The sequence below is a fragment of the Phasianus colchicus genome, chromosome 21 (genome assembly GCF_987193195.1).
Source record: "Phasianus colchicus chromosome 21, bPhaCol1.hap1.1, whole genome shotgun sequence".
NCBI classification, from domain to species: Eukaryota; Metazoa; Chordata; class Aves; order Galliformes; family Phasianidae; genus Phasianus; species Phasianus colchicus.
The window spans coordinates 8938363-8961005 of NC_143456.1; the positions used below are offsets into that span (position 1 = coordinate 8938363).

The window sequence follows — 22643 nt, forward strand, 5'->3', positions numbered from 1 at the left end:
GCGGGGGTCCGCACGCAGATCCCGACGGCAGCGGAGCGGATCCGCGGCAGCATCCGACTGCAGAGCGCAGCGAACAAAGCGCCGCGCTCTCGACTCAGGAAAGCGAAGTTTCCCGGCAAGAATCCGCAGGCAGCCCCACGTCCCGCCGCTAAGAAGGGAGGGAGGCGCACAGAGCTGCGCAAGGAAAGGTTCGCGGCTCTGACGGCGGGAGCGGTGCTCTGCGGCGAGCGGTGACTCACGGCAGCTCGCAGCGGGATCCTTCCCGCCCGCTCCGCTCCCACGCGGACCCCGCGCCGCGGCTCCGGGCAGGGCGTGCCGATGGACTGCCGGCCGCGGGCACCGCCCGGCCCCGCTCCCACCCGAAGGAACGGCGGGCAGCCCCAAGGTCAGCGCGCTCAGCCCGTCCCGGGCGGCGGCACGACGGCACCGGAGGGCAGAGCCGCGTCCCGCCCGCTCCCCGCTGACCTCTCAGCGGTCCCTGCGAGCGCGATCCTCCCCGGGCCGCTCTCACCGGGGACCGCGGGCCGAGCGGACGGCGCGGAGCGAACCGGAGCGGCGGCGGGAGGAAGGGGAGGAGGAGTAGGAGGAGGAGACGGGGCGGGGGTTGCGGGCACGGCTCGTGGCGAATCGGGCGCTGTGGAACAGCAGCTGCATGCCGCTGCCGGAGGAAAGTGCGGGCGGGGAGCGCGGGCTGCGTTTACATCGTGCGGGACGGGCTGAGCGCTGCGGGCGGCGGGGCGAAGCGAACGGAGCGGCAGCTGCGACTTTGAGGTTCGCGTCCTCCTCGTGTCCGCTGCACACGTGAGTTCCGCAGCGCGGTGTGGCTGCTTACAATGTATTTGCTATCTAGAGGGTTTGGGGAGCGAGGATTTGAAGCGTCTCGTTGGAGCGGAGCGGGTGCTCGGCTTCCCCGGGCACTGTGCGAGCTGTGCGGGACGCTGGGCTGTCCGCACGGAGCTGCACGTAGCGCTCACCGGGGAGAGGTTTTGAGTCCCGCTCCACGGAACCGACTCCGGTTCGTGCTTCTCATTTCAGAGGAAGGAAGCGGAATGTCACAGAAGCACCTGAAAGAAGCCTTCGTCAGTAACCTGAACGGAACCGGCCTGCTGGAGCTGACCCTGGGCATGCCGCTGGCCCCGCTCTGCCTGCTTTGCAGAGGGCTGCTCCTGGTGCTGCTCTGCCGGCACCGCGGGAAGCCTTTAAGCTCGAGGCCGTCCGGCCTGCTGCTGGACTTCGGCGTGCTGGTCGCCCCTCTGCTGTTCTCCTGCACAGTCCTTTCTCCAGTGTTGTTCCTGGTTCCAGCCATCCTCTCAGCCTTCTGTGCAGGAATGTTTTTTACAGTATACCGCCAGCGTGACAGACAGGTGCCCTTCAGGCAAATAGTGAAAGACTTTCAGAACACGTCCCTGGATCCGGACTACATTCCGGCCATAACCGTGTTCCGTGTTTATGTCAATGTGTTGACTTCCATCAGCATCTTAGCAGTGGATTTCCCACAGTTTCCACGACGATATGCCAAAGCTGAGACCTATGGAACAGGAGTTATGGATCTGGGGGTTGGAGCTTTCATTTTCGGTAACGCTCTCGTTTGTCCCGAAGTTCGACAGAAAGCGGCTGTGACACAACCCAGATTCTCCAGTCTGGCCAAGCAGCTTTTTTCCATTTGGCCGTTGGTTGTTCTTGGCGTTGGACGACTCCTTAGTGTTAAATCTATAGAGTACCATGAGCACGTTTCAGAGTATGGTGTGCACTGGAATTTTTTCTTTACCTTAGCACTTGTGAGGCTTGCGGCATCTCTGCTGTTAGCCATATTTCCCAAAAATAAATCTTGGATCGTGGCTGTGACTGTTGCTGTACTTTATCAGCTCATTCTTAACCTTACCTCTCTGAAGACATTTGTCTTGCACGGCAGCAATGGCGAAGATACTAGGACAGGCTTTTTGAATGCCAACAGGGAAGGGCTGCTGTCCCTCTTTGGGTACCTAGCCATATACATGGCAAGTGTGCAGGTGGGGCTCTATCTGCTGCAGCGCAGAGTCTCCGTCAAAGACTGGATGGGAGCAGCATGCCTCCTGCTGCTGGCAGCTCTGGTGCTCTTTGTGTTTCTCCACATATCCCAAGCCCACGCAGACCCCGTGTCCCGCCGCATGGCCAACCTGTCCTACTGCCTGTGGGTCATCGCTCACTGCCTGACCTTCTTTGTCAGCTTCGTGGTGGCTGATCTCGTGCTGGTGTTCACAAAGCTTCTTGTGAAGGGCTCTGCTGTGCCCTCGTGCTGGCGTGCTGTGAAGGCTGCAGACAGCAGGGAGCAGCGGCAGGCAGGGGCTGTGCACATCTGCCTGATTGCTGCCATTAATAAAAATCAGTTACTGTTTTTCTTATTAGCGAACGTTATGACTGGTATTGTGAATGTAATGATAGATACCATCCACAGCAGGGCTGCAGTAACATTATGCATACTGCACGTGTATATGTTTCTTAACTGTTTCATTATGTATATATTGCATGCCAAAAATATAGTATTAAAATTTTGGTGATTCCACTGAGGTACATTTACATCCCAATGCTGGTAAAATTCAGTAACAGTGTATGGAGTAGAAGCCAGATGAAAAACATGAGTAATTACATAGAGAGAGACTTAACTGTAGTTAGTTAAGGTCCTTGCATAAAAGATAAGAGTAATCCTTTATCTGAAATGCATACAGTAGGTGGATGCTTAAAAATGCTTTGGCCCCAGAAAGATTTGTGCATATATTCAACTTTGTTGGCACTAATGGTGTGTGGAATGTTAATCATAGATTGACATCTAAATTAGCCTTTGAATTAAAGCTACATTTATTTTCACCTTCAGTGCTGAATGTAAATGAAGACCCTATCTGAAGCACGACAAAAGCCCACGGCAGATGAATTCATAGAGGAGTTGCTGGGATCGGTGGTGCAGATGATAAGAGCTGCACAGCCTTCTCTAAGAAAACACAAAGATCCAAAGCTAATTCACCCGCAGCCTGCGTACCAACGTGCTGTGACAGCTCATCTTTAGGAGTGCTGTAGAATATGGTCTTCAGCTCTACTTTAAGGTACTCAATGCCCACATATTTGTCTGTAAGGTTATTTTAAACAGTAGCTCATTTAGTAGTGTTTCGACAGCTGAGATGTCTTGAAATGGGAGTGTTCTGTGTGAGCTGTTAGCAGGCTGTGTGCAAATGGAAAGCAGCACGCTGCAGTTGGTCAGGGTACCGATGTGTGTTGGTGAGAGATGTGCTCAGATTCTCCATCTATCATGGTCTTCTTGCAAGCTCAGAGCAGAACACTTTTCATTCACTTCCTTAAGTCTGTTAAGACTGTTCTTCTTGACCTCATTAAGTTGCTGAGAAGAGAAATATGTTTAAAAATCGTGAGGAATTCAAGAATGCAAGATATAAACAGTATAGAAGCAGAATACAGGTGATAGCTGATGATGAGTGCCTCATGTTAGTGGAGTGACAGGAGTGCACATGGGTCATATTTCAACTTTTTCCTTCTCTCTTGAATGCAGTGAATCATAAAACCTAAGGGAGATAAGGCCTCCAAATCAGATTCCTTAAGGCAGACATGCTGGGGAATGTTCTTAAATTTATGAGGTTCTCTCAGGCTTTGGCCAATAGAAAGATGCAGACTGAAGATTTTATACTATGGACACACTGAGTTCATGCTTGTTTACTTCCAAGTTATAGCCCTACAGTCTATGGAACTAAAGAAAAACAGCCTGTATTGTACTAGGAACAACTGCAATTAATAAGCACAATTGTCAGAGTTGTTAGCAGTGCTTCCTGGTAGCTGGTGTATATATTTACTCTAAAACAATTCCAAACCTTGCCTAGGGAAGAAGGGCCTCCATCGCCGATTGGCCTGACTCATTTGTGACAGTAACTCACGGATATTCATTTCTGAAGTGTTTGAAGCACAAGGCCTGCAGTGAGCTCTGCCTGAGAGCACAAGTCTCTCAACGTGGCTCAGCACGAAGGCGTTAACTGGGTGTGACAAAGCTGAGTTCTGTCTGGACAAGCAGCGCGCTGTCTGGATGCAAACTGCATTTCATGAAGCAGGAATTCTGTGGGAGGGCTGCAGAGCCTGCAAGGGCCGGTGGGCAGCAGCTGCACCACGGAGCTGTGGCTGTAAGGACAGAGCTGAGGGCATCACGTGAGGGAGAGCATGGCACAGCACCGCTCTTCTGAAGCCGTGTGAAGCAAGCTGTTCACCACTGAATTAATGAGCTACAATTAATTCCCATTACTTATTATCAATAACAAGCATGGCAAGTTCTTCCCTGAAGCAACCAGCGGTTATTAATACTGAATGTTTTGACTATGAATGGATACAGATAATTAACTGTGCTCCTGTAGAAACCAAGAGATGCAAGCATGCGCTCAGATCACAGAATCCATGCAAGGAAATGGCACTGCAAGGGGCTTGAAAAGATGCAGGAGAAGTGAATAGCACTGGAGACACCCAGTCCTGGTCCATCCTGCAGCCCCATGGACAGTGCCACAATTCATCTCACGTTGGGTGCATTAAGATGTGTAGGCTTATGTAGATCTACAGATATATATGAAAAAAACGAGTCTTTATCTGTTAGGTAATCAGTAAAAGTTACATTATGAACCGTAGCATGGCATTGACTTCAGTAAGAATTATAAAGCAGAGGATCAGGAAAAGAGAAATTGTATCTTTTTTGATGCCGTAACTCTATGGAACGACCTGTTTGTAGGGCTGTGGGACAGAAGGAACGTAGGTGGGTGGAGATGGTCACAGTCACCCTGAAGGCTGTTCCTCATGAGTCATCAGGTCCTTCTTTCCAAATTTCAGTACTTTTAAATGCGTTGGGTTTTGATGCAAACCGCAGCGTGCCTTCCATTCCAGCGTGTCCTTTGAAGGCGAATGAAGACTCACACGAGGTTCGGGCCGTATCCTCAGCACCACGTCCTGCAGCACGGCATCTCTTCCAAGAGGAACAAGGGCACGAAGTGAGGGCACAAAGGGCTGCCTGCCTTTACTTTGTGGGGATGGACAGCTGCGTTTCCTGCAGATCCTTCTCCAGGGATAAAAGCTACGTGAAGGCGAGCGCCGATGTTTTCGTAGCTCGTTTATTAACGCGCACACGTGTAGCTGCTGGGAGCGCAGCGTTCGGGCAGCGCTGCCGCCGTGCTGCACCGCAGCCCGTTTGTCGCACGGCGCGGAACCGAGGGGAAAAAGCCCGCTGCCAACCGGCCCGCCGCTCTGCTGCCAGGGCTTCAGCGTGCGGAGCGACGGAGCGACGCGGACCGGCAGCGGCCATCCCAGCCGCCGAGGATCCGCCACGGGCGGTTCGGCGCCGCCCGCGTTCAGCGTCCAGCAGCCGCGTTGTTTCGTTTCCCGTCGGTTGCGCCGCGCGCAGCGCCCGGCGATCCCCCCTGCGCCCCCGCAACGCGCTTCCGGCGGCGGGGGGAGGAGCGCGGCCGTTCGCGGCCGTTTGCAGCGCGGCGTCGCCGCGGAGCCCCGCGGGATAACGGACGGAGCGGCGCCTCCCGCGGCCTCGGCCGGACCGGGCGCTGCCCGCGGGTGAGGCGGGGCGGGGAGCGGCGAGATCTCGCGAGAGGACGGCGGGGCGGGGCGGCGGCGGCGGCGGGGAGGGTCCGGGGTGGGGGAGAGGAAGGAGGCGGCTCTGTGGCGGAGCCCGAGGTGTCCGCCCGCCTGTCACAGCGCCCGGGCCGCGGACTCGCGGAGCGCCGGTAAAGGCCGGGGCCGGGGGGGCGGGGAAGCGGGGCGGCGCGGGGCCGCGGGGAGCGGGAGGGACGGAGGGCGGGCGGCTCCGGCTTCCTCCGCGCCGTCGCCCGCGGGCCGCGGGCCGGGCGGGGCCGGGAGGAGCTGGGCCGCGGGTGGGCCCTCCCGGCCGCGGGCCCCGAGGCTCTCGCGTTCCTTCAGCCCGGCCCGCGGGCGGTGCCGGGGGCGGACGGAGCCGCCGCGGGTCGTGGGCGGGCGGGGAGGGTCGGCCCGGCGCTTCCGTCCGCTCCGCGCCGCCGCCCGCGCCGCCCTCCCGCCGCCCGTCGCTCCCCGGGCTCGGCCCGCGGCCTTCCGAGCTCCTCCGGCGCCGTGCGGGAGCGGCGGGCCCGGCGCGGCGCGTGGTGAATCAGGCGATGCGGAGCGCAGGCTCGCTCCCTGCTGGTGGTGAAAGTGTGCCGGGGGAGCGCGGCGGGCGTTTACCTCTGGGCGCTCCCTGCTCGCAGGCTGCAGCGCGGGGACGCGGCGGAGATGGCGCGGCTGGTGGCGGTGTGCAGGGACGGGGAGGAGGAGTTCCCCTTCGAGAAGAGGCAGATCCCGCTCTACATCGATGACACCCTGACGGTGAGTGCCGGCCCCGCTCCGCTCGGCCCGCGGCGGCGGTGCGTTGCGAGGCCTTTGCCGGGCTCCTCCCGCGGCGATCGGCTGCATGGTGCGCGGGGTTACCGAGCGCGGCTCCGGCCCGAGCGGCGCCGTGTGACCGGCCGGGACTGCGAGCGAGTCGCTGCCCGGGGCCGGGGGTGGCTCCGAACCCAGGCCGGAACGTGGAGCGCAGCCGGTTCTCGGTTCCTAAGGAAAGGGCTCGTAGAATGGCTGATTCGTATTAGCTTTAAACCCGTGTCCCTGTTGGAGTGATTGCCGTGCTTTAAAATAGGCGAGGAAGGGCTGAAGGTGTTTTCCACAGCTTCGCCTTAAGGTAAGGGTTATTGAGCACGCAGCAGTGTGCTGCTGCATCTACAGCGACAGAGCTGCGAGCTTCCATTCACTGTATTATGTGGGTCCCTGAAAGGTGGGGGTTACTGCTGCTGGAAGGTGCGGCCCAGAGCCTGCTCTGCCTCCCTGCTCTGCCTCCCTGCTTAGGAGCACCCACATGGCAGGAGCGTGTGCAGCAGCTCTGACTGCCAGCCAGCATTGCTCTCAGGCCTTACGGTAGGGGAAGGTCAGGGTGAGAACAAAGCACACTGTAACCAGGTATCCCACTTGAGTGTGAGTTCTGGTGTCAGCTTTGTGTCATGTGGCAGTCACTGATGTTACTTCTGTGATGTATAGTGTATGTGCTTTCAAACCCTGACCTCAAGTTTCAGTATGGTAGAACACCTGATTCACCTTTTTCTTTTCTCTTAAACGTTTCCAACTTCATAATTTAAATTCTTCCATCTTCCAGCTCAAGACAATTGAGCATCTTCAGTCTGTCAGCCTACAGTGACACTGCTGAAGACTCTCTGTCTCAATCCCATCTGGTTTTGCATTATTTGGTGGGGGGCTCTTTGCTGTATTTTGGTTTTGATCACTGTAAATGGCACATGTTATTAATTGTCACTGGTTTTTGGCCCCATGTAGTCTGTTAGTGCTGGTTAACTGTGCTGTACACTATGTAGTTTTCCATTCAAGTTTTTCAAAGCAGTATTTCCCTCCCTTGCAAGGATTTGTTGGCAGCACTGTGTAGGAATACCTTATGTTTTGAGCTTGCTATACCTCGTCTGTGAGATCCTGAGACACTTGTCTGTTTGATCCTTTTTTTCCTCATAACATTTGAAGATCTTAGATTTTTTTTCTTAGATTCCCGTGTACAAATGACTAGCTAGACTGTGCTTAGCAGACTCACTGTGCCGTTGTTACCATTTGCTGTACTTAATAGGTTGAGAGAGAGAATATGAAAACTCGGCCAACCCAAGCGTGAGATGGATGAATTGACTTAGGCTGACCTGAAATTGCGTTTCTGATTTAGTTCCAGAATTTATTTCCCTGCCACAAATTTTGCACATTTGTGCTGTGTTGTCGCTATAATTTTTTTTTTTCTACAGCAGAGGCATGCTGTAGTGTGATTGAGAAGGTCCCTATAGCTGTAAATCAGTTTTGTGTCCATCTGGATGAGGGGCATTTGTGTAAGTGCAAGTCATCCTCACCACAAACAAATACTATCTTGCATCTGCTTTTCTTTGGTTTCCTTGTTCAGTTGCTGTTGTTACAAAGCATTCGGATTTCTGGGTCTGGGGGTGAATAAATCTGCAGAAACAGAGGAGTGAAGCTGTTGCTTCCTTGTCTTGGAGCCTTCTGTGATTTTTATTTTAATTCTTAAGGAGAGCTGTTGCAGGAGGTAGATAGGGAGATAGTTGTGCTTGAGGTGGGTGTTGTTGTCTTTGAAACGTAATTTTATCTTTACCATAATCTTAAAAAATGAATGTTTATCAGAATTAACTGGCTTGCGTTGGCCTGTTTGAAACTCAAAAAATGTAAAGCAATGGGACCACTGAGGCTGTGCCTTAAATCTGGAAAGAGTGGGTCAGTAATTGTGAAATACTGAACGAATGGCTTGGAACGCTCTTCAGCTTGTAGCGCTGCTCCCAGGCAGTGCAGATACCTCCCTGGGTGCAGTACAGCACTGCTCCTCTGCTCACTCTCACCTGTCTGTCTCTTAGGCTTCAACTCAAAATTAAAGGAGCTTTAAATACCTAGCTCTTCTTATTTCTCAAGCAGCTTTTAGGGTCTCTAGAAGGCATGCCCCTTGATGTGGCCGTGTGGTTTGTGTTTAACCGGTTAATAAAATCTCATCTAACAGATGCATGAATTAGTTCAGTCTTTGATAATGTAACTGTGTTGTGCCAAACGCCCAGGGTGTTGTCTGATAGCGGGCGATAAATGAAAGAGGAGAGAAATGTGCAGATGTCTCTTCTCTCTGCGTTAGCAGGTAGTGCTGTTACTTCTGCATAGAGCTTGTTCCTGAGGGGGACATGAAATGAACCATCCAGGAAACTTGTCACCAAGCAGCAAAGGCTTGTGCTGCTGCACAGTGTGTGGGGCAGGGACAAGAAAAGGGAAGAGGGGAAAGAAACACCCCAGGGGTCAGAATTCACAGTGAGTGTGGCACAGTTGTGCACCAACGCTGTTCTCCTCCAGCATGTGGCAGAGCAGAGAAGCGCCGTGCTCTCTGGCCTTAGAGAATAGATGTTTATTTTGGAGCAGTGCTGAGTGCTGTAGAAGTAAGTGTGCAGTTCTGTGGGGGTGGTGGCAGCAGTGGTGATGCCAACAGGGAGCCCTGTCCTTAGCAGCTGCCTTAGCAGAAGCCAGTGCTGGCCTGTGGAAAGAGAACGAACCGGGCTGTTTCATCTCAGTGCTGGGTGATGTTAGAGTTGTTAATCAAGCTCTTGTTTTGTATTTCAGATTATAAAGTGGACTTTCAGTGTTCTTGTTGATAAAACTGTATTTCTCAGTTCGGACAGAAAAGATGAATGAAGCCAGTCTTTGCTTTTGCTTCTGTTTGGCTTCATTTTTTCCCATGGTTATGGTAGAGTTTTGTCTAACAGTTATTTCACTTCTTTTTTAGTTCTCAAGACATTGCTCTCTTTGCTTAGTAATTGGAAAAGGGTTATTAATTACTTGCTGGTAACCCCAGTGTTCTGTAGGCTTGATGTTTTTCTTGGAGCCCCTTGAGAGCTGCAGCTGCAGCACAAAACAAAGGGTACCTTGGAGTGCCTTGTTGAATTAACGCCATTTAAATTCACCTTTGAAGGAGACAACACAAAATCATTAAACTGTTGTGCTGTTCTTTTCACACCTTTATAAATTGTTTTGCTGTTGGATTAGTTTGTGTTGAAGTGCAGTTCTTTTTTTTCCTGTAGATAATGTAACAGAAATAGTGGTTTTCCATCTAGTAACTGCTGCTCTCCTACACCAGCTCTTGGAATATTTGCTGTTTGTAACCCTCCTCTAGAACATCATATTAATGACAGTTGTTAATTTGCTGAAATATTCATTGTTTTAAGCTGTTCTAGCACTTTTCCAAGCTTGCGGTGCAGTTATGCTAAAAGAACGAGGGTTTAACATTGTCTGTCTTAATATCCTGTTGTTCCTCGGGAAGTAAAACAAACAAATGCTGCACATTCAACTTCTGAAAGCCTTTTTTCTCCTATTTCACTCAGATGGTGATGGAATTTCCTGACAACGTGCTGAACCTAGATGGACATCAGAATAACGGTGCCCAACTAAAGCAGTTCATTCAGGTGAATATCTCGCTGTTTTTTAAAGAAAGCCACATGTTATTGGGTTCTGGTTTCTGTAGATTCCTGCTGTTTCTAGGAGGGAGGTTATTGTTCCTGGAATGACTTCATGAATGACACATCAGTACGTAGAAGCAGTTGTGTTGGTACCAAAGGGCACTGGGTGCATGCACTTCCAGTACTTCACAGGTCTTACGCTGTTGAGATGTTGCTGCATATCCAATTAAAAATAAAAGCTGGTCACTGCTGGTAACAAAAACTATGCTTTTTGATACGTTCAGACTTCTTTCTATGTACTCTTGTACTGCTTGGACTAGCAGGTGTGTGTATTGCTTAGGATCTTACAGTTAGTACCGTACCAAGGCAGCATAAATGTGGTAGTTTATAGATGAGATGTAGCTGAACAGAGACAGACATTTTTGTGGTGCCCCTGACAGTTATGCACTAACAGTGCAAGTAGCTCTGTGACACCTGTAGCCAAAAGAAGGGAAAGCAAAAGACCACAAGCAGCCAAAACCTGATGTCAGAAGGAGTAGGGCTGTTTGGTCGTGGGCAGCTGGTACTCCTGCACTGGGGTTTGGCAGCAGAAGTTGGGACATATGCTGCATATGAAGCATAGCTGTGTTGTGAAAATAGCTCATTTTTGTTGTTGCTGTGATTAGTACATTAATTACAGAAAAGAGGATTATTGCAGGGTGCTATCGCTTGTCAGATTGTTTAATGTGCCTTCCTTTCAGAGCACAAACATGTAGTGTTTTCAGATCATAGCTTTACTTGTTATAATAAATTACTTGAAGTGAAAACCAAAAATAGTCTTGCACTTCAGTTGGTGTGTTTATACATTCCATGTGACTGATTATTTTGCTATATTTTGTAGTCTTCTTTCTTGACAGTTGAGTTGTACATTAGCAGCGTGTAACTGGTGTGATATGACAGCAGTGTGGCAAAACATTCACTGTATAGATACAAAGTACAGCTTTGTAAGCCTATCTGTATAAACAGGGGAAGATGAGACAATTAATAGAGTGACAGCACTCTGCTCCTCTAGATCATATTGGGAAGTGCCTGTAGCACTGATACATGAAGTGTGGAGTTACTGGCTGGTGTGTGAGGAAGGGACCATCTGTTCTGTTTAGCTGTGCTAGTGGAAGTTCAGAGTTGGAGTCCGAGGCAGTAACGTGGCAGTTGAGAGAAGCAGGAGGGTATGTGCTCCTATGGGCCTGTGCATGGGTAGATTTGACAGGGGAATGAGGAGAAGCACCTCGAGCTGTTTATTGATGTAAGAAATATTAGAAGGTGTTCTCTATGAAGTTCTATTATTAGCACACGTTGAATGTTCACTACTGAAGTAAAATGTTTCACCCTGAATAGTAAAGTGTGCTTTCCTGAATTACGGGTGTTAGATTTGTAATGGGAAACAGCATTTAGCCTGTCAGGAACAGTGCTGCAGGATTGTTTTGGCGTGAAGAAATGAAGGTGGTTGTAAGTGAGATTTCCATACATAGCAATGAGCATCCAGGAGTTTCCTTTCTGTGTGCCAAGGATGAAATGAGTGTGAGTAGAAGATGAAAATGTGTGGAGTTTGCAAATGAGGCCCTTTAGGAAAACATCTGTGCTGAGTTGCAGAGAGAAGAGCTTCTCAATGATGGCACAGGGAGGTGTGCTGTCTGCTTGGCTGCGTTGTTTGCTGATTTGAGTGGCAGGAGAGAGCAAGAGGAGAAAGTTATTTTCTTTCTGAGGGCAGACTGTAAGACTTGAAGCAGGATTGCTCCTCTGGTAGTAGTGGGCAGTGGTTCATTGAGTACTGTAGGTGATTAGTAGGAAGATGGTGACCTGAAACTCTTAAGCACTGCGTATGGTTTCCAGCTCGTGTGTATTTTGATAAGGAAATGTTGTCAAACCATCCCACTTTCTTTGCTTTTGACGTGTGTTTTTCTTTCTTTATTTCTAATTATTTCCTTTCTTATTCTCCTTTAGAGACATAGCATGCTCAAACAGCAGGATCTCAATATTGCCATGATGGTGACATCACGTGAAGTTCTGAGTGCTCTTTCTCAGCTGGTCCCATGTGTGGGGTGTCGTCGCAGCGTGGAGCGTCTGTTTTCTCAGCTGGTTGAGTCTGGAAATCCAGCCCTGGAGCCTCTCGCAGTTGGGCCGAAGGGGGTTCTTTCCGTAACTCGAAGCTGTATGACTGATGCAAAGAAGCTTTATACACTGTTTTATGTGCATGGGTAAGTTATATTAGAACTACTAGAATTTGCCTGGGAAATCCACAGTGTATTTTCCTTGTGTACTGCAGGAGTGTTTGTTATAAGAAAAAGTAGCAGCTAGGAAGAAAGCTTTAGATTTAATGTTCATTAGCATACAAATACGAGCTGAATCAATCCCTTGAAAGTTTATCTGGATAACCAAATTTTCACTCCACTAAGTTACCCTTTTTCTGTAGGTCCAAACTGAATGACATGATTGATGCAATTCCCAAAAGCAAGAAGAACAAGAGATGTCAGTTACACTCTCTGGACACACACAAACCAAAACCATTGGGGTAAGTTGGGGTTTAACATACACAATTAATCCTAAAGTGTTTGAGGAACCAAACTGAAGGTACATTCAGATCTTTTTTTTTTTTATGCTGTTATCTATTTACCAGAGTAGTAATTTCCAAGCTATTTGGATTAGAGTAGTCCCAGAAAACTGCCTGGAGGAGAATCAGAGGCACTCAGGAATTTGGGGAAGCTTATGTTAGAGGATGTTTTATAGGAAAGTGCTTCACATTTTGGGTTTTGTTACTGTGGTGGCAGGCTGCTGTTGTGGTTCCCTTTCTCTGTAAAAATACTTGGCTAATTTCAAAGCTAGCTGCTGAAGGCTAACTTGACCATTACAAACAGTACTTCTCTGTGCTTTTCGTATCTCATTTGGATCATAAAATGGAGTATGGTGTGCCCGGGGCATGGATGGCTTCTGCATTGTGATAGAAACAGTGCTCTAGAAGGAGAAACTGCTTTTTTGTTTTCTACACCAAAGCAATTGATCCTCAGTTCTCTCAAACTGAGGTGAAATGATACGTGCTAAACAAATGTCATTTTCCTTGAGGTTGTTTGGGGGGGGGAAGCCTTGTTTGGTCATTAATTAAAGACTTTGTTGTGGTTGAGTGGCAAAATCAAAGCTAAAAGTCTGTAAAACATTTCCTCAAAATGTGACAGCATGTTTTGAATACCTCAGTGCAAAAGGTGCACGTGTGCTTCTCTGTAGTAGAAGGTGAAATGACCAGAAAGGTGCACCATACAGAGCTGTGGTGTGGGGTGTCTGTTTGGTCATTGTTGTTTGTGCTGATGCTGAGGTGACAACCAATAAATGTGGGTACTGTGCTTAGCTGCAGTGCAGGAGAACTTCACCTGTGTTCTGCTTGTGGTGAAGCACGCGGCCTGTGGAAGTTTGCCCCTCAGGCTTCCATGGCAGGGCATGGATTCTATGCAGTTCAGTCTCTGGGCATGGCTGACTATGGTGGGCTGTGGGCACCTGCAGCCTGGCTGCTGCTGCTGCTTGTGCTGCTGGCTGATCACTGTCCCCCGTTCTGGTTTGGTTGCAGACTTTGCATATAATTGTTTTAAAGCTTATATTACATAAGCAAAAGATCATGGAGGTGCACTTAAAAAACAAAAAAAACAAAAAAACAAAAAAAAAAAACCAAAAAAAAAAAAAAAAAAAAAAGCAGAAATTCCAAGTGTTTTTCCAGTTTGTTTTTAGTAAGATTAATATTTTCCTTTTAAGAATGTATGTGGCAGAACCTGCACTTAGCCTTTTGGCAAGGTGAAGCAGTTCTGCAAATGGCCATATAGAGGAAAATGCTGCCTTCATGCTGGAGGAAGTCACCTCTGTATTCTGAACGCTGGTAGGATAATGTGTGAAAGAACAATACTTCAATACACTGCGAGTAAAGCTTCTGGCTTTATCTGATAGTGTGGTGTGTGGGCAGTCAGTGTGGTTTGCTGGAGAAGCACAGTGTGCACTTTGTGCTCAGCTGCCATCCCGTTGTCACACTGCAGGCGTGCTCAGGGTGTGCAGCACCAATACAGCTCCAAGGAAAGCTGCTGAGATTATAGCATAAATAAATACTCTGCAGAAACTACTTATTGCATGGGAATGCTTCTTCCTCTGTTTTACTGCTCTATGGTGTCCGTATGTGAGTTTAAACAGAAATGGCCATTGTGGGAGAACTGCAAGTGTACCCAAAGCTGTGAGTAGAGGTGACTTGCTCCTTCCAGTTTGTTCTTTGCTCTGTGAGTGTACCTCAGGCACATCCAGTGGTGGTGAGGGAAGTATTTTAACACATTTTGGAAATTTAATGAAGTAAGTTGATGTATGAAATGTAAACTACCAGAAATATTACGACTTGGGTATGATTACACTTAAGGTAATACACTGAAAAGTTGCTACTGGCTTTCAGCTATGAAAAGTCGTCATGGATCTGGGTTTATGAGCATGGGTAGCAAACTTTGTGTCTATTATCTGCCTCTTCTCTGTAATTTAAGGCTTAGCCTGTGAAAGTGTCAAAGCAAATGAAGGAATGCTACAGCACTTTCATAGTGTTTATTTGGGAAAAACAGCCAGTTTGTAATAGATATGGTACAGGCTTACAATTTCTTTTACTATATGACAGTGAAGGGAGCAGTAGTACACTCAGTGCAGAGAAATTAAGTGCAGATAAGAAAAATAGTGAAGACAGCAAGAAGGAGGAGAGCAAGTGTAGGATCACTTTCCACTATGGACCCTTCCAGGGAGCGGTCAGGTAAACTCCCAGTGCTTTCATTTGCTTCTTTCCCAAACTGCCAGCAGGATAACATGCTTTCTTACAGGTGTGTTTGTTGTTTGTTTGCAGGGGGTGCTGGATGGATGTATGGGAGCTCATGTCCCAGGAGTGCAGGGATGAAGTAGTTCTAATTGATTCTAGCTGCCTCTTAGAAACATTAGAAACGTATCTACGAAAACACAGGTATGTTACAAGAACAAAGGCACCTTGAGATGTACATGCTGCATTTTCTTGTTAATCAAAATAGGTGTGTAGTCTACACAATGTCTAAAAGTTTAGAATTCTTCTGATACCGTTCTGGTGCCATTCTAAAACTAAGATCTCCACTTTATGGTGGTAGAGAACCTTACCAGATTGCATTTTAAGCTATGGTTTACAACATGTTGTTTTGAAATTGTGTATTCTTTATCTGTTCACACTTTAATACGTGTTACATGAATCTTACTTGCAAGTTTAAATAGTGTGGCAATGATGGGTGTTCTAGCAGCAGCTTCAGTACGTGCTGATAGACAAGCATCAGGATTTTGGGTGGTTCGTGGCTTTTTCTGGGTTGTTTTTTGTCTTTTTTGAGAGTGGATGTAAAGTGTGAGCAATGGTAAGAATTCTAATTTCAGGTAAAACTACCCCCTTTTTTGTGGTACTTAAAGGAGTTTAATGGGTGTCTTTAGAACTCTGTTTCTGAGGGAATCTTGGATTACTTTCATTCTAAACGAATACAGTATAACAGTAATTCTTTGTAATAACAGGAAATAACAGTAGTGCCAAAGCAATGCATTTTTGTTAATGCAGAAAGTTGAAATTGATGGCTTCTATCCCAGAAATTTTCCTTTCTGCCAGAGCTTGTAGGGGTGTAAGGCTGTGACTCGCAGAGCTGCCCTTTGGCAGCAGCCTGTTCCCTTTGGGGTTAGGCCACTTTGAGGGATATACGCAGTTTGAAGGTAATGGAACAAAGCTAACAGATGCAGATTTCAGGCTGCTGCTTATAAATCCTGTTCCTTAAACAGGTGTCTGTACCAGAGTAGTGCCAGTGCTGTTATGCCTCTCGCATGGGAAGGAGTGGGGCTCAAACTGATTGTTGCATGTACATGTTGGATGGTAGCTCTAGCACTGGCTAAAGCCTTAATTTCCAGCGGTTTCAAGGTTCAGATAAAAGCTGTGGGGGCACAGATGGGTGTGGGGGTGGTGGTGTGGAAATAACACTTCGGAAACAAAATAACTTTAATCTCCTGTGACATTAAACATGGTGTTGGCTGCATTCCTGATGCTAACCTACAATAATGTGACTGTTTTCTTTCCTTTCACCGCAGAAACTAGCCAGTTATCATAGTTCTATCAAACACCCAAATATGTTTGACTTAGTGTTGTCAAGTGACTGGACAATCTAGGGAAGGGAAAAACACCATCCAGAGATGGCATGAAGAGCAAACTTTTCAAGCTGAAAGCTGAAATGTGAGCAGCTTGTCTGACTTGCATTTTTAGAATAATACAGCAGACGTTTTGTAGCTTCTTGAAGATTACTTTAAAATTAGTTTTGTTGTGTTTAAATTGTAACAGACTTCATAACTGTACTATTCTCATCTCAGCTACCTGAGCTGTCATGTTTACACTGAGTACACTGTATTATAAACAAAACTTATTTTGCTATCTGTGCAGTAATCCAGTAGTTCAAAATATATTTCAAGGTGCTTGTAGTGGAAGCTACTCTTACACAGCAGGCAACAGAGGATTTTCCTTCTTACTTGTTATCACTCACTCGAGTATATGTTAAATAACTGCTGTGAAGTAACTTGGAGTGTGTTACTTTTCCTACCTTGTACTAAACCGTTCGTTTGCTCGCTATCAGATTTCTGATCCTTGATTGTGTATGGAACTGCATATTCATGTAGGAATTCCTTCGTATTAACAGTTAGATTGATTTATGTCTTGAGCATGAAAGCTGATAGTCAAGCTTGTAACATATGGTGGGTAGTATAATGTGTATGGTAAACTCACGTGGCTTACACCCAAAGTCTGTGACTGTTTCGTGTTTTCAAGTAAGATAAACCTCAGCATGACCTATTTTAAATATAGCATGCACTATTAAAGAGCTCACTATGCTTCAACTTAGGTGAAGCTGCTCCAAGTTTCTGCTCGAATAAGAATTCAATTCCGTTACGTTTTGTATTTCACTGCAGGTTTTGCACTGACTGCAAGAATAAAGTACTTCGGGCATACAATATTCTTATTGGTGAGCTAGACTGCAGCAAAGAGAAGGGCTACTGTGCTGCACTGTATGAGGGTTTGCGTTGCTGCCCACATGAACGCCATATACATGTATGCTGTGAAACAGATTTCATCGCACACCTCTTGGGTCGAGCTGAACCAGAGTTCGCAGGAGGGTATGAGTATGTAATTTGCTAGAGTGGGCTATCTAGCGCTTTGCTTCTTTATTTTATTACTGAATGTATTTTTGCACAAGTGATTTTTTGCCTCCTTGCTGCACAACAAACTCCTGAATGTCAGTCCTTATGTCGAAGTAGACTTTAAAGGCAGTGCTTCAAAGTAGTGAAGATATGTGCTTTTGATTTTAAAGTGCATTTAACTCTGAAGGCAAGTCTGAAGGCAATTGCTGAACGTCTTCTACTTCGTTTGGTCACTCATTAGGGCTGCCTGCTTTTCCATTGAAGCGCTCAGAACATGCGAAATAGAAAGAGAACCTTGGTTGAATGTTAAACTGAATGCTCCGTGTTGAATTTAACTTTGTTGCCATTTGTATTTTGTAGTAATATTTGAACCTGCACTTTGCAACTTAAATGCAAAATTAAAAACACAAAGCTCAGCTCACTGTCTTTAGAACTAGATCATAACTATTGGATTAGGAGGGTAATTACTTTTGTAACAGTTTTTCTTCACAGTAGATATGGTTTAATACTGAAGTATATTTTATTTTGTAAAGTAGATAATGTACACACTTCAGTTATCTGGCATGCAAATCTAGGAGCTTAAAGTGTTTGCTATACATTAAGTAAAAACTTTAGGAAACAAAAGAATGGCTGTATGTCTTTGACATTAAAACTCCACTGATCCCTTCCAAAAAGACTGAGGGAAGTCACAGGGTGGAAGGCAGAGCACAGCTTAACCATACTGTGCTCCAATTAGCATGTCAGGAATGTAGTATTGAGCTGGTCCTTTCTATTTTGCATCTGCATGCAGCACAGCAGAACTCAATTAAAAGAGCTGTTCATGCAAACACAGCTTCGGTTGTACGTACAGAAAATACCTCCTTGAGTTGCTTTGATCTCTTGGTAGACTTCCAGGTACTTTAACAATACTCTGCTTTGGTTGAACTCTCCTCTAGACGAAGAGAAAGGCATGCTAAGACAATAGACATAGCCCAGGAAGAAGTTTTGACCTGCCTGGGTATTCACCTTTATGAAAGATTACACCGAATCTGGCAGAAGTTGCGAGCTGAGGAACAAACGTGGCAGATGCTTTTCTACCTGGGGGTTGATGCTTTACGCAAAAGCTTTGAGGTAAAACTCCATTCTTTATTTAACTTGTATTTCATTGCTATGGTGACTGTGTACGTCTTCACTGACCGTATTTTTGGGCTTTGTACTGAGGCTGGGCTGGAAGGAGCTTCCAGGGCAGTGTGTTTGATGCCTCATTACATGCTGTGTTCTGAGAGGTATCTGCACTTCAAAAATGAGGCTGCCTGAAAAATCAGTTGGATTTTTCACTGGTTCCTCTAGGCAGAAAGCTGTAAGAGTGCTGGAGCAGTAGTTGTAATGTGGTTTTCTGTCCTGCTGTGTTAGATAATCAGAGTTTCTACCATGTAAACACAGATACAAAAAATGCGTTCAAGTCTCTGGCTTCTCACTGAAAAATGAGACCATGAGCCATGAGAATAAACGCAGTGCTCCTCCCACCTCCCTTCCATACCTCTTCTCTGTCAGTTGGAATCTAGTGCCTAAATCCAGCACTTCTCTTCTACAGTCAGTTCTTCTACAGCTGCTTTGACTCTATCATTGAAGGTGCTTGCCTTCTTTATAAATGTAAAAACTTGAGTTGTGTTAACCTCTATAAACAGATCTAACCTCTCGTATGCAGATGGCTGTGGAAAAAGTGCAGGGGATCAGCAGGTTGGAACAGCTCTGTGAAGAGTTCTCAGAAGAAGAAAGAGTGCGGGAACTTAAACAGGAGAAGAAGCGCCAAAAACGAAAGAACAGACGGAAAAATAAATGTGTGTGTGAGATCCCCACCCCTCTGCAGGCAGCAGAAGAGAAGGAAATAAATCAAGCAAAGGTAAACACCAACAGCTGTGGCTTTCTGCTGGTGTTAAATAACTGATTTCTGCTTTGGTGCTTCATTCATCAACCGACCGTTCTGTTCTGCAATTCTGGAGAGGTTTTTAGGAATTTTGTTTTTGGGAAGCAGTTCTTGGTGGCTGCTGGGATTTATCTGTTCTCAGATTAGCACAGTCTTTTTGTAAAGCTGTTACTTTGGGGCTTTGTTTCTCTTTTAATCTTAAAACTGGGAGGTCAGCTTATGATGGAGTATTTTCCAACCATCATTTCTTAAAGTTATCACTTCAAATAAGAGATTTCAAATGTTGCTTGCAAACAATTGCCATTAAATTTTTGGGAAAGGAAGGATGAAGTGCAATTGTTGCTGGAAACCTTTTGACCCATGGTTGGCCCAGTAAAAAATCATATTCTTGTAAAGGGTTTTTTTTTTTCCTAGTGTTCCTGAAGAATTTAGCAGTGCTGTGGCTGTTAGCAGTGTCAGCTGCTACTTCTTAAGGAAAGAGCATCTTTTCTAAAAACACTGACTGAGTAATTGCATATATTGGTTTTGTGGATTTTGTGTTTTATATATTTGAAGGAAAACCTGGACTTCACGGAAAATAGCTGCAAAGCCTGTGGTAGCCCTGAAGAAGCTAACAATTGTGTAGAAGTCATTGTTACCAATGAAAGCACTTCTTGCACCTGTCCCAGTAGCGGTACCTTGTTAGGTTCACCTAAAATAAAGAAAGGTATGTCAGACTGTGGTTGTTTGCCATCCGGGGAGTCGTTTGTGGAGTAAACAGTGTGCAGTTACTTTTAAAAATAGCTCTTATTTTTAAATATATCTCTGTCATTGGAGGTGTGAGTAAGGAACATGGAAGAGCTACAGCAGATGATTGTAACTTTTTGCTTCACCTCAGGTCTATCTCCACATTGTAATGGTAGTGATTGTGGCTATTCATCCAGCATGGAGGGCAGCGAGACGGGATCTCGAGAGGGGTCGGACGTGGCCTGCACTGAAGGCATTTGCAACCATGATGAAAACGGTAGGTTTGGGAAGAACTTAATGTTGTTTCAGCATGCACAAAACTTCCATTGTATCTAAGGAGAATATGCCCTGTTTTCTGCAGGAGATGATTCCTGTGTCCATCGCTGCGACGACAAAGAGGAGGATGGAGATAGCTGCGTGGAGTGCTGGGCTAATTCAGAAGAAAGCAACACAAAAGGCAAAAACAAAAAGAAGAAAAAGAAAAGTAAAACTTTAAAGTGTGAGAATGAACATGTAAGGATCCACAAGTGTAGTGGAATAGCTATTTAAATGCATACATCTTAAAGTAGTTCCGTTGTAACTCATGCAGTCAGTGAGGTAGTGTTGGTTTCCTGGTATTTCTCCATTTGGTTTTTGGAATGGAGGTCCTTGAATCAATTGTAGTGGTAGGAATCTCTTCTCTCACACGTCCCTTAGCACGTGTGCTGTTGTGCACTCTGTGTATTAACATGCTGTTTTCCTCCAAGCACACACACTTAAAAATATGTATATATCCTTGTCCTCTTCTTGAAAGTTTTTCTTTCCTTTTTCCTTCCATCTGAACTCTCGGTGGTTCAGTTTTAACACCGCTGTTTTGGATTTTAGATTCAGAAACTTGGAAGCTGTATGGCAGATCCAGGTAGCAGAGAGACCTCAGGAAATACAACGCACACAGAGTTTCATCGTGACAAGACCAAAGACACACATGCTGAAAGCTGCTGTAGCTCAGAAAAAAGTGGGCAGCAGTTGCCTTGGTTTGAGCATATGAAAAATGCGTCACAGTTTGCAGAACCTACAGAAATGTCACTTGTTCCTGATACTGGAAAAGGTGCCAAGAGCTTAGTAGAGCTCCTCGTAAGTAACCACTTACACTGCAATTATAGGCTGTTGCATACTGCTTCCAATCGTAGTGGTGGGGTTTGGAACTTCACATCCCAATGAGGAGCTGCTACAGCAGATAACATTAATGAAGCTAAAATTCATTGCTTGCTCTCCCAGTGTTCACTTGGTTTACTTTTGCATTTTCTCTGTGAAGTGTGTAACTCAGCTGCTTTACAGAGGAGGAGGAATTGCTTGTCACTGGATTGTGAGTGAAGGAACCTACAGTATAAGTGTTTGTTATTAAGGATTGGATCTTTCCATAAAATGAAGCATGCATTACTGATGCCTTTGTGCTTCAAACATTGCTTCCCATCGCAGGCTCCTTGGCATGCTTCCTTTCCCTAGTCCTTTCTCATGCTGTACTTTCCTGTTGCTGTAATTAACAGCAGGAAAAAAACCCACCCATAAACTCAAATAATAGCAATTCACTGGAAATGTGCAAACACTGAAGCTTTCTTTGGTGGGTTTCATGACTGCACAGAGCGCTGCTTACCTGAAAGAGTGGAGCATTGTGAACCAGGTGGTGGGATTAGCCAGCTCAGGCTTCTGTGTTGTGACGTGGAGGCAATATCTTTCTTCAGAGAAACTGTAAATAACACATATGGTTGCAGACAGGTATACTGTATAGAGAGAGCCCTGCTGGAGACTTTAAACACCTGTTTTTGTTTGTAGGATGAATCCGAATGCACTTCTGACGAGGAAATCTTTATCTCACAAGATGAAATACAGTCGTTTATGGCAAACAACAAGTCTTTTTACAGCAATAGAGAACAATACCGACAGCATCTGAAGGAGAAATTTAATAAATACTGCCGTTTAAATGATCACAAGAGGCCCATTTGTAACGGTTGGTTGACAACGGCTGGAGCGAACTAAACACAATAAAATAGCTCTGTCTTTCATTGAAATTCTCAAGATGACTACTGCGCCTTCTCTTTCAAAAACTTAATTTAGTGAATTATGGCAAAATTTTATCTTAAATTAATGTGATTCTTTTTTTTTTTTTCCTTGTTTTTTTGGGGGAGGCTGGTGGAGGTGATTTCATTACTTTTGTTCTTTCTTCAGGCTTGTAACTTTAGTTGAGTAGCTGTGCAAGCCTCTCTTATAATTTAAGCCATCTCTTTTCATTAAATGTTTCTCTTACTGTGAGACTTACAAAAAGCAGACTAGTGGCAAAGTAATGTTGTACCTATAATTCTGTACAGAATGACAATGAGCTGAATATAAGATTTTACAAAGTAGACATCCATTTGCAAAATGTTTTGGATGTAATATGTTAAAGCGCAATGTGCAAAATTTAAATAAAGAATATTTATTAATATGCATAGTAAAAATGGGTGTACACGTTTCTGCTTTAAGTGCTTTGGCAGAGTTTGAGTTACTGCTGTTCAGGGTGGATGAGGAGCTCTTAGTTTGGTTTGTGGAACTTCTTGGAGGTAACAGTGAGGTGAAGAAGCTTCCCTAGGAAAAGTACAGCTGGTTCATTGGTGCTTGTGGAAGCAGAGTGGTACTGAGCCTGTGCCCCTGTGCTGCTGGGAGGGCTTTTCATCGAGCTGCCTCCGAGTTTGGGCACTGCAGCACTTGCTGACAAAGCCAACATTCAGTTCTCTGCTGTCAAACAAAAAGAGGTTTCCACACACCTTGAT

The 22643-nt window shown here is 46.2% G+C and overlaps 2 protein-coding genes across 11 annotated transcripts in view; both read left to right on the forward strand.

The window, feature by feature from the left end:
* The window catches only part of PIGW (phosphatidylinositol glycan anchor biosynthesis class W), a 63316-nt gene extending 60032 nt beyond the window's left edge, over positions 1 to 3284 (forward strand). For 4 of the 6 annotated variants that reach the window (XM_090122583.1, XM_090122581.1, XM_090122582.1 and 1 more), the window contains one exon: positions 1036 to 2842. In XM_090122583.1, the coding sequence (XP_089978709.1) occupies positions 1036 to 2537 (1502 nt within the window). In that variant the 3' untranslated portion in view covers positions 2538 to 2842. The other 2 variants (XM_031591505.2, XR_016459241.1) reach the window with 2 other exon arrangements.
* A 2192-nt stretch (positions 3285 to 5476) lies between these two features.
* GGNBP2 (gametogenetin binding protein 2) lies at positions 5477 to 22316 on the forward strand. 5 transcript variants are annotated; one of them, XM_031591501.2, is made up of 15 exons: positions 5477 to 5577; positions 6243 to 6360; positions 9936 to 10016; positions 11991 to 12244; positions 12460 to 12558; positions 14674 to 14802; positions 14893 to 15006; positions 16998 to 17207; positions 18161 to 18335; positions 18913 to 19107; positions 19687 to 19837; positions 20009 to 20134; positions 20219 to 20370; positions 20722 to 20970; positions 21670 to 22316. In XM_031591501.2, exons 2-15 carry the CDS (start codon positions 6268 to 6270, stop codon positions 21871 to 21873), a joined length of 2232 nt encoding a protein of 743 aa, XP_031447361.1. In that variant the 5' UTR covers positions 5477 to 5577; positions 6243 to 6267; the 3' UTR covers positions 21874 to 22316. The 5 variants fall into 5 exon arrangements, with proteins under 5 accessions (XP_031447361.1, XP_031447360.1, XP_031447363.1 ...); XM_031591500.2 differs by lacking the exon at positions 5477 to 5577 and adding an exon at positions 5638 to 5747; XM_031591502.2 differs by lacking the exon at positions 5477 to 5577 and adding an exon at positions 5639 to 5747 and having other exon boundaries at positions 16998 to 17201.
* The last annotated feature ends 327 nt before the right edge of the window (positions 22317 to 22643 follow it).

What these genes read in the sequence shown, in the direction of transcription:
- GGNBP2 (XM_031591501.2), top strand. Translation starts at nt 6,268, where the DNA reads ATGGCGCGGCTGGTGGCGGTGTGCAGGGACGGGGAGGAGGAGTTCCCC. An exon ending in ACATCGATGACACCCTGACG is followed by an intron (nt 6,361 to 9,935) that starts GTGAGTGCCGGC and finishes TATTTCACTCAG; the next exon opens with ATGGTGATGGAATTTCCTGA. An exon ending in CACAAACCAAAACCATTGGG is followed by an intron (nt 12,559 to 14,673) that starts GTAAGTTGGGGT and finishes ACTATATGACAG; the next exon opens with TGAAGGGAGCAGTAGTACAC.